The sequence below is a fragment of the Triplophysa rosa genome, linkage group LG24 (assembly GCF_024868665.1).
Source record: "Triplophysa rosa linkage group LG24, Trosa_1v2, whole genome shotgun sequence".
Taxonomy (NCBI): domain Eukaryota; kingdom Metazoa; phylum Chordata; class Actinopteri; order Cypriniformes; family Nemacheilidae; genus Triplophysa; species Triplophysa rosa.
This window is the reverse complement of record NC_079913.1, coordinates 1,829,073-1,840,211: the sequence shown is the minus strand read 5'-3', so window position 1 is coordinate 1,840,211 and position 11,139 is coordinate 1,829,073. Positions and strand designations below refer to the sequence as shown.

Here is an 11,139-nt window from a genome sequence, read left to right as displayed (position 1 = left end):
ACACAGGTGAGACGATTTAAAAAAATCTTAATTTATGTATTTATTCAATTTTAACCAAACTATATTAAAATAGAACAAGGGGAAATGCAAGGCCACAGAAGGTGTTTCACTGCTGCCTTTGATCTAAATGAAGATTGACTGACCTTCAATCATAAAACATCCTTCATATATTATGCAACAACATCAGAATCACTGAATGCCATTGGCAGGGGTTTATCTTGCAGTTGACAATTATTTATAAAGAGCTCCCTCTAGTGGTGCCCGTTATTTTTATTTCCCATAACAGTTTTGTCAGATTGTCTAGATGTGGGGATCTGAACAAAACGCTAAACCCTCTTGTCTCGTGCTACTTGTGTCATAGATTTGAACGATACATTGAAGAAAACCACACATTTTTTTACACATTTTAACGATTACTCCCATAGACACAGCTATACACTAAACATTGTAAAAACAACACCATTTTATAAAACGGAATTTTAGAGACTTCGGGTTGTGCTTTTTTACTCTAAACCAGGAACAGCCTAACATAGCAACCAGGTTTTAATATAAAACACGCGTGACAGTCTGTGCTTTTTTTGTTTTGTCAGCTGCGAGTTCAACCTTGCGCCCACTTGTTGACCGATGGTCCACGTGCACTGATCCTGTATCACGAATTGCACGTGTTCTTGATACACGCGTTTGTCTCAATACAAATGCGTCACTTAAACGTTGTTTTAAGCATATAGTTTTACAAAACAAACTTCATGATGCGCTTCGCAAAACTGCAGTTGCTGCATTCGATGCAACGCGCGGAACCCGATCCCGCATGAGGACGTGACAGCTAGAAACAAATACAAACATACCGGAATCTTGACGCCTGCAAAGGGATTGGCCAGGCTGTATCTAGGTCCACGTGAGGTAACGCCCTTTTAAAGACGTCACCGTCGGCCGTATAAAAGCGCTCGGCGGCAGCGCGCTAACGCAGCCGTAGTTTTTGAGGGAAAATGTATCGCTTGAGCTTAAAGTCTTTCACCGGATTCGCTTTTAATACTTTCCATTTCACGGTGCCGTTGGAAAATACTCTACTCAAAAGACATTATTGTAAAAACTGGTCGTGTATCGGTTGATTTTAAGAGCGGAGCTACTCATTTCAACAAGATGCCACGGGCCAAGAAAAGGAGCGGCAGAGGTAAGTAGGCTAGAATGACTGGAAATCACCGGTTGTTTTTGCGCGGCCTGTGCCAATGGAAATTCTGGAAATTGTAGTCCTTTACAACGAGCGCGCAATGGAATAAGACGATAACAAACTACAACTCCCATGGTCGCATGGCCTGCTTTGGTTGACAGGCAGGAGTATTTCTTTTACAAACAAAAGAATAATACCCAGCTTGAGTCATCGACGGTACATAATGTCTTTTATGTTTCTAAATGTTATTTGTTTTTAGGGCAGTGTTTACATTGAAAGCGGATATTGATGTCAACATCTTGTCAAATTGATTGAAAACCGCAATTCACTTTAAGAGGTGGAAACGCAATAGCTGTTGTTGTTAACGTTATTTAATATAAACCTCAAACGACACGAGTGGAAAACACGCGAATGAATGTAATTGTTTATATGTCGTTAGCTAAATAATTCAATGGAAAATCCAATAGATTGCTCTTCATTGTGTCCATGCGGAGTTGCGGCCATTATTCTTCGTTATATTCCTGCAGCTGTCAGTGTGTGTTATTGGAGAGAAGGTAACTAAAGGCCATGCACGAGCCTGCTTATATAACACACGCCTGCTTTGGGACGAACTGCAGGATGGGAAGTGATCAGGAACACGGAATCCAAATATTTCAGTTCAAGGCTGTAGTGTTTATGCATCAATATGCAGCGTGTTAAATGATGTCAGCCCATCTGCAGGAAAACTGTCACGCCAACACGCATTATGATCCCGCAAGATTTCTCTCCTATACCTAGACATGTTTACTGTTCTCTTTTGTTTACATGAGATGAACCGGTCCTGACACCCTTTGACCCTGTCAAACGAAAGGAGACACTTTGTACTTTCTGTAGAAGACTGCATGTCACAGCACTGATAAGAGAATCGGCCACATGCACGTGACAGGGTTTTTTATGCCCTCATGTCCTTACAAAACTGTATGCCTTTTTTTTTTCTCAGAACAAAACAAACAACATTGAATTCCATTGTATGGACACAAAACTACCGAGACATTTCTTATGTGGTCCACAGAATAAACGACGGATGAATAAAGGATTACAGTATTTTGGATGGACTATTCCTTAAACATGAAAAGTAGTTTCTTAAGTTTAAACTGCTTTTCTAGTCCAATAGGAGTTACCTCTTGACTAATACAAGTGGATCGAAACGAGTCCTATAAACACAATGGAGAAGTTATCTGTGACTCTTTTAATATAGTTTGTTTTGCAGGGGGACAACAGGGAAATGTCCAGCCGTTCAGTGATGAAGATTCATCTATTGAGACCCTCAGTCACTGCAGCAGCCTCAGTGAGAGAACCAGTGCACCCGAGGATGGTATGTTGTGATTTTCAGTATGCACAGAATAACCCAAAACGTTGAGCACTGCAGCATGTTTTGGCGTGAGCGATGATTGCAGGGATAAATGTGACGTTATGATGATTGTCCAACAGCTGGTGAAGGTGAGGAAATGACTCAAGAGGACTTCCAATATAAACTGAAGGTGTACATCGACAGCACGGTGGATAAGAGGTTTGTTTTCAAACAAATCTTTAAAAGAACTGTAGAATGATCCAGATGATGTTTTAAGGTTTCTATTCGATGCGTTTACAACCTCCTCCAGCAAACCCCACTGCGGCAGTCTGAACTGTGTAATTGCATTCTCTTTCTAGTGCCAAGACCAGGCAAGGTGCCCTTGATGGACTAAAGACTGCCATGGCAACCAAAATCCTGTACGAGTTCATTTCCGAGAGAAGGATGACCATCACAGACAGCATCGAGCGCTGTTTGAAGAAAGGTTTGCGGTTTTAGGTTTGTGTTTGAAAGATTTCCTTAGCTGGTGGAATGATTGATCTAAAGTTTTCCGCTTGCGTGTGATTCAGGTAAGGGAGTGGAGCAGAGTGCTGCCGCCTCTCTGGCGTGTCTTCTGTGCATCCAGCTGGGTTCTGGAATTGAGAGCGAGGAGGTTTTTAAGACGCTTAAACCTGTTTTTAAGACCATCCTGAGTGACGGAACAGCAAACATCCAGGCCAGACAAGCTGTAAGTGTTTTCTCCAATGATGCTCCTTTAAAAGATCAAACTAGATGAGTTTGTTAACTTTCTGATCTCAAATTATCTTTCAGTGTGCAACAAGTCTGGGCCTTTGCAGTCTTGTAGCTGAAGATGATATCTTGGCAAGTGTGGAATGCAAAAAACAAAAAAAAAAAAAAAAAAAAAGACGACTACTTTCATTGGCTAAATGTTTCTCTAATCTGCTTTTGTCTTCCAGGATGTGTATGGCACTATGGAGAGCTTTGAGAGCCTCTTCACTCGCTCGTACGTTAGGGAGGACGGGACCCGACCTTCTGTTAACCCTCAGACCACACAGCTCCACACCAACGCTCTTCTGTCCTGGGCCCTGCTTCTTACCATCTGCCCGGGCAACCACATAAGAGCCATCACACAGAAGTACGTATACAGACGCTCACCAGCTCTGCTGTAAAAACACTTGGGTTCGATCTCCTCTGGGTTTCTGACATTGTTCTTTTTTTAGACATTTGTCTAAACTTCCTCGTCTGCTGGAGAATGATGACGTCAACATGAGGATTGCTGCCGGAGAGACCATCGCGCTGCTGTTCGAGCTCATCCGAGATGTTGACCCTGTAAGTCTGACATTCAGTAAACTCTTCGCAATTAAAGCTGTAGAATAAATCACAAAAATGACATTTTGGAATCAATAGTTGAGACTCCACTTTGATTTGATGATTCACATTTGAAGTAATGGCAATTGTGTATTCTGTCAAATGACCCTTAATAACAAGTGCTTACGTGTCTTGTTCGAGACTTTTCATTGCTCTCTTGAGTAAATTACACGAAGCAGCTCTGCCCACTGATAACCAAACAACTTATTTGTACTGCCTTATAGCAAAATCTCTACCTGCTGACTCATTTCTACCGTCGCACGCCATTTACTGTCATTGTACCCAGTCCTAGGATGAGTCATTTGACTGATGATGGAATGATCATTGACCTTCCACAGGACTTTGAATATGACAACTGGGAGCCATTGTGTGAAAAGCTGAACGCGTTGGCCACCGACTGCAACAAACACCGAGCTAAGACTGATAAGAGAAAGCAAAGATCTGTTTTCAGAGACGTCCTGAAGGCAGTAGAGGTAGGACTGGTTGTCATACTTGGTGTGTAGTTCTGAAACTGACCTCTCTTCTGAAACTGACCTCTCTTCTGCGTTTTGAAACAGGATGGGGATTTTCAAACCGAGACAATTCGCTTCGGCACAGAGCGCATGGTCATCGACAGCTGGGTGAGGAAGAGGACGTATGACACTTTCAGAGAGTTTGTGGGCTCTGGCATGAACTATCATTTACAGGTAAAGCTCACGCGTTAACTGTGGTTTAATTCTTCGGTGTATTGAAGTGAACAACATGCTGAATTTTGTAATCGCAGGCGAACGAGTTTATAAGGGATGTGTTTGAACTGGGACCACCGATGTTGATCGATTCTGCTGCTTTAAAAGCTATGAAGAGCTCTAGATTGGAAAGGGTAAGGGAGGTTTCTGCTTTGTTTTTCTTGTGCATGTTATAAATGCGTTTTGAATATGAGCATGTGCTGTAATCGTGTGCTTTTGTTTGTCTTTCAGCACCTCTACAATGCAGCTGCGTTTAAAGCTCGAACCAAGGCGAGGAACAAGTTTCGTGACAAAAGGAACGATGTCGGGGAGTTTTAAGATGTTTTGTAATGCACTTTTTTTTATTCCTAACATAGTCCAAATTACTTTTTCTTCATAAATGTAATGTTTACTAAACTTAATATTCCATCATTTGTCATGGATTCTAATTTATGTGTGTTTTTGTGGTGTTGGGTTTATTAGAACATCAACTCGTGATCTTTGATGTTTGTGTTATGGATTGTGTCGTGAATTGCACAGTATTTATGTATGTATTGTGTAATGTTAATGTCAGTGGGCTGTACCGTAGTAGCAAGGCTGTGTTAAAAAAATAATTTAAAAATGATAATAAAATTGATGAAATCCCCGTTGAGATGTGCTTGCGATTGTAATCTCTTTTAATAAGACCAGAGACGTTGAGAACGCTCTCAAAGAAACTTACTTTGTGAAGCTCCCATTGCTGCACTTCCTGGAATATACATCCTTGTTTGCTTCATTCACAGTTGCCATGGAGACCTATTCACTGAAGCTGAAATAACCATTTGATGTTTTGTAACCGAATGCGCTTCCTGTCAACACCAGGCGAAACATGGGCATGGTTTTGAGGTCACTGAAGAATAGAAAGTTACTTGAGCCATCTCACGAGTATTAATGTGACTTATATAGACTAACAAAAGTAGATGCACTAGTGCTACCTATTTATGTAATTGAGGCCACAATCACATATTCTCAATGTTACACGTTTAACAAAAGCTTTTAAAGGGTGTCTCTATTTGTTCATAACAGGAGTGATTCTTTTGGTGAGGAGATATCATTGCAACCTCTGACTCAAAATAAAATGTGATGAATGTTAGATCCTTTTGCATTGTTTTTAGTGTGCATAGCATGTGGTTTTAACCACAACCAGATTAATGCAGTAGACTATAGGCTTGACTTGTCTTAACTTGACGTCTATCCCAATTGTTTGAAAATATTACACATGCATGATAAATATGTTGTATGTGTATTGTGTAGTTGTGCTTTGAGTGTAAACTGAAGCTCAGTTTTAGAAGAATTTAATGCGGCAAAAAATTCCAAAATACATGTGAAGCTTATTGAGTCAAGACCCAAAAAAATGACTTGTGGTCAAAAACAAGAGGATCAACAAAACATGTTTGGATTGCTTTTTCTAGAATAAAATCTGATTTTGAAAAATTTACAAAATAGTTTTTAATTGACAGAGAACTGAACCTGAGGGGTCATTTGAAGCAAATCTTTTAAAAATATTTACAGTTATTAAAAATGACAATCATAATGACTTTATAAAAAGATGTTCAAATTATTCAACCAATTGGCTGCAATGCATTGTGGGATGCAGTAATGCGTAAGCAAGAGCGGTGCTACTTATGAATACATTCATTGGGTAATATGCACAAGTCACTGCAATGCATTCTGGGTAATTGACAATCATCTTGCTGTCTGTTGTTGTTGTAATAAACTTATACGATATTCTGCTCTAATGCTACACGACGTGTCAAACTGGCAGCGTAATGTTCTGTCAGGGGTGATAGTGGCTGCTACAAATGGACTGAACAGCGCCAGTGTTTATCAGCCTGGCAAATGACTAGCCATTAAAATCACAGAGCCGTTATTTAATGGAGGAAGAAAGACGCAGTCGGGCAAATGGAAAGAAATAAAAGTGAAAATGACATTTTCCTCTTCATCACCTGCCAATCAATGACCTGCTGCATCACTAAAACCATTCTCACCCCTCCACACACTCGCTCACACACTTCACCAAAGTGCCATGTATAACTAATCGCCCATTGTGTTAAATGGGAATATTCACATATTTTTAGGTTTTGTCACCTATCAGGATGGCATAGAGTACATGCATACAGTGCAATATTTGAATAACTAAATATCAATCAGTATTCAGAAAATAACTTACCTCCTGCAGTCCAGTTGGAGTCTCCAACATCTTTTTGCACTCTTTCTGAAACTCTTTCAGCTCTTGTTTGATGCTTGATTGCACAAGCAGCCTTCCTCAGGTCCTGCCAGAAGCATTTCGATGAGTTTCAGTTGAGAAAATGACGTGGTTGTTCAACTTATACATTGGTCATCATTTAGATGGAAATTGTTTCATTTACTCACCCTCTTGTCATTTGAAACCTGTATGACTTACTTTATTCCTCAGAACACAAAAGAATATATTTTGAAGAATGTTGTTAACCGGCACCCATTCACTTGCATTGGTTTTGTGTCCATCCAATAGAAGTGAATGGGGGCCAGTGCTGTTTGGTTGACAACTTTGTTCTGCGGAAGAATTAAAGTCATACGGGTTTCAAATGACAAGAGGGTGAGTAAATGATGACAGAATTTTCATTTTTGGGTGAACTATTCCTTTTAGGTCAATGAAAGTCTTTTTTTTCTTTATGCATGTGCACTTGAATGGCCTAATACAGTACTTAGTCTCGTAATGCAATGCATTCGACATGACTTGATAAACCAACATAAAATAATCCCAGCTTCAATTTCTTCAATAGTTTTGCCACAAGTTAGGACATAAAACTGGATTTCAAAAACAAAAGGACTTTGCATTCAGGGGAATCAAACACAATGCGACGGGTTCATGTGACTAATACATTTTGAGAGGTCTATGAAAATGTCATGATGTGTAGTGTTTTGTATTTATAAAAACAGCAAGAAATGTATAGTGATTATTGAGTACAGTACACTAATATTTACATACTGAAAACAGTCGATTAGCATTTTTGCAGTGTTAGTACTGTATGTACACAATAAGAAGCATTGCATTAAATTGCATTATGAAAAGACATCAATGTCATGTCAACACAACCCCAGTTCAGCCATAAATCTGCGCTCGTATCCCTCACGTTAAACGTGCACCTGTCCCATCTGACAGCGTCTCTGAAGCAGCTGGCGTCTGGTGTTCTGTAACGTTTGATAAATTAGGCAGAAAACAGCCTGATGTTTCCTGACAAACCCGTCCTCCTCTCTGCTTCCCGTTGCCAAGGACCAGACCGAGCAGCATGAAGAATTCATTCTCAGATTGGAGTTATTTTATCACCGAGTCATGCCGCTCATTGAAACTAGCATCCTCACAGACTCAGAAGTTGCATCTTTGATCTCCAAAATACCAATCCTTGTTTCTCCCCGGCCATTTCAGGTTTTGAATAAATAAAGCTACTGTGACCCACATATTTGATTTCCCAGTGGTGCTTGCTCATGTTTATGCAGGACATCCATCGTGGTATAATTAGGTTCTCTTGGCCTGGAAACTCAGATTGTGGCGGCAGACACTGGAGTTTCGCATTCGGGGTCAGTGTGAGAATCTGATGAACTCTGAATGATCTTTTCAATGATGTGAGATGCTTGACTTCAAGCCAGCAAAATGTATATCGGGGTGATAAAATACTTTTAAGAAGATCTTAGATGTTTGCCTCCTAATACATTTATTGATTCAGAATGTCTTGTGTCTTTGCCTCATTTTTGTCATGTGATGCACACATTCCCCACAATAATCCAAATTCTGTTACAAGGCTAAATTTAGTTTGTTATTGCTTAAATAAAAAAATAACACTTCTAAATCTAATCAAATGTGTTGACTGTAATGTTTAACACGGCTCTTGTCTACGGTGAGGTCATGAAAATAATAAAATGAAGCTCGGCTGACCTGAAGGACCAGCCAACGTTGGGTCATAAGTGACAAATATACAGTAAATCATTTTTTGTCAGATTTGCTAAAAATGATTCCATTTCTTATGTATTTATAGCTTTAATTATGCAATAAAATATGGTTTGTGTTGTATTCCAACCTTATTGTTTAAAATGAGTGCATAAATGTCATTGTAAGGGTAAATGTTTAGTTTTTTAACCTAAATAAATAAATAATCGTTGTTTTCATTGTTTTATTAAATAAAACCAATACAAAATGAAATAAAATGTAATTACATAAATATTTATGTATTTTAAAGTCTTATTTTAACATGTTGAATTAAAGTAAATTGGAAACCTTTTTGACATTGAGATAATGGAGAAAATGTCCAGATTTACCAAAAAGTACAAAATCTGACCAGCAGATGGCACTTGTTCACTATTCTGAATGTAAGCCATTACACTCCTATTAATGGTTACATCATTAATCATTTTTCAAAAACATTCCCACAGCAACCTCTTATTATTTCCATTAACACATGACAGGTGATTGTTCAGACGGATATGATTCACCTAATGTCTTGCTCTCAATCCAAATGATCTTTCTTTACTAATGGCCAAAATCATAAAGCACACTAAAAAAATGTCCCCCTATTTAAAACAGGGGAAAAAACTCATTAGTCTCTCAACATGCAGCCTGTATGATATCAAATCTAATGGTTTCCATTACTAATACCATTATGAACCATCGGCTGTTCACCATTAAAACCCTTACAAATTTTCTTAATGTAGTGTGTTTTGGGTCTTTGTCCATTAGGATTCCATGCATTTCTATTGGTTCCATCTGACAAATAACATCCCAAAATGTAACCAGTAGATACTCTCACAGATAACATTATAGTTTTTTCAGCCAAGCACAGATGTTAGACATCTCCTCCAGGACACAATACTCATGTTTAAACACTTTCATGGCTGGTGGCAGGCCTCTAACAAAAACACACATGCACAGTTTTAACTGTGGCCAAAAACCCACCGTCTTGGTGGAAGGGATTGCCATGCAAACTCGTGATAGAGTTGGTGACACATTCGGACGCCCACAGGGCCTGACAACTGTTTACCGGGTTGTGCCAAGCGGGGTAATGCCAGGGTTCAGGGAAAGGCACCTGTTCACCAACAGCATGAGCCAACACTTTGGCAGAGGAGCAACGGGCACAGCAGGTGTGCCACTTTATTCTCTTCTTTACAAACAGCGATGCTCTGATAACTACATTAGATCTCCTCTAGAGCTCTATTCACACGACTGCAGCTTTTTTTTAAATAGTAAAGTAAAGTAAAGTAAAGTAATAAATCAATATAAAATAAAATAAAATATCAAATCAAATCAAATTAAATAAAATTGAATTTTATAAAATTTAATTGAAATTAATTGAATTAAATGGAATGGTATATTATGGAACATTTGTAGGAACACCAAATATATTTGTAATGCTTTTCTTATAGAATATACACAAAAACTTGTTCAATTTAATAAGATTTTTTTTCATATTGATTCATTTCAATTTTATATATGGAAAAGATATTAAACATATTATATAACGTATTCTGTAAATATTTTTTTAATTATATTTTTCTGAAATAAAAAGTCTCCATGTTGTAAGTCCTGGACATCTGTGTGGTTGGTCTTAAAATATGTAGATGTCTGAAAATAAACCATTTTGTCCTAATATAATATGTTTGACCAAATGAACTGTAGATTATGTGTGTGCGTGTGTGTGTGTGCGTGCGTGTGTGTGTGTGCCTATAGACTGTCCCCACGGAGATAGTAAACCAGACATGTGTGCGTGTGTGTGTGTGTTGATCTGTGGTCAGTTAAATAAGAGCAATGGTAAGTAAACAGCACATTGAGATGTGAGAGAAAGCAGAGGAGACATGAGACCCAGCTGGCTTGTGAGAGATCTCTGAGGTTGTGCGTGTGCTTTATATAAATGCCTGCATGACTGCCTATGATCCTCCATGTGTGTGTGTGTGTGTGTGTGTGTGTGTGTGTGTGCGTGCGTGCGTGCGTGCGTGCGTGCGTGCGTGCGTGCGTGTGTGTGTGTGAGTGTGTGCCCACTATTGGCTGCTGAGTGGAGTGATTAAAGCACACTTGCCTGTGCTCCGAGGGTTGTTGCCAGGGCTCTGAGGGCTGTTGCCAGGGCTCGGAGAGAGAATGCGAGCTGATTGGTCCCCCTTAATGACTGAAGATACTGACCTAGTCACATTAACTCAGCAAGCAACTGACCTGAGAACACATCTTAGTCAACAACTCTTCCCAAAATCCAAGATCAATTCCACGCTAGAAGTTAACTGATTCTCTGAAGGTTGTGTTTCATTTCCAAAGCGATCGTCAAGGCAACGTGGGTACATTGGAAACGCTGTTTGCAGTTTATGTGACTTCACAAAAAGTGCTATGTTAAAGGGGTCAAATGGTGCGAATACGTGTTTTTCTGTGTCTTTGGTGTGTTATAAGTTGCTCATGCATGTAAAATTGCAAAAATGAAAGTGTGGGAACAAAAGATGCATTCTATCTAAAAGCCAATGCTCACCCAGACCTGCCTGAAACGCCTCGTGTAGCCACACCCCCACAAATCTAC

General features: G+C 39.4%; 1 protein-coding gene across 2 annotated transcripts; it reads left to right on the top strand.

Moving 5' to 3' along the window:
* The first annotated feature begins 932 nt into the window (after positions 1-932).
* Positions 933-5,222, top strand: ifrd1 (interferon-related developmental regulator 1). 2 transcript variants are annotated; one of them, XM_057324087.1, is made up of 12 exons: positions 933-1,171; positions 2,418-2,522; positions 2,639-2,717; positions 2,858-2,982; positions 3,068-3,225; positions 3,309-3,359; positions 3,455-3,633; positions 3,719-3,827; positions 4,205-4,339; positions 4,424-4,552; positions 4,630-4,725; positions 4,823-5,222. In XM_057324087.1, the coding sequence occupies exons 1-12, from the start codon at positions 1,141-1,143 to the stop codon at positions 4,907-4,909; spliced, it is 1,284 nt and encodes a 427-aa protein (XP_057180070.1). In that variant the 5' UTR covers positions 933-1,140; the 3' UTR covers positions 4,910-5,222. The 2 variants fall into 2 exon arrangements, with proteins under 2 accessions (XP_057180070.1, XP_057180071.1); XM_057324088.1 differs by lacking the exon at positions 933-1,171 and adding an exon at positions 1,195-1,384.
* Positions 5,223-11,139: the final 5,917 nt, after the last annotated feature.

What these genes read in the sequence shown, in the direction of transcription:
- ifrd1 (XM_057324087.1), top strand. Translation starts at nt 1,141, where the DNA reads ATGCCACGGGCCAAGAAAAGGAGCGGCAGAG. An exon ending in TAGCTGAAGATGATATCTTG is followed by an intron (nt 3,360 to 3,454) that starts GCAAGTGTGGAA and finishes TTTGTCTTCCAG; the next exon opens with GATGTGTATGGCACTATGGA. An exon ending in GCATGAACTATCATTTACAG is followed by an intron (nt 4,553 to 4,629) that starts GTAAAGCTCACG and finishes TTGTAATCGCAG; the next exon opens with GCGAACGAGTTTATAAGGGA.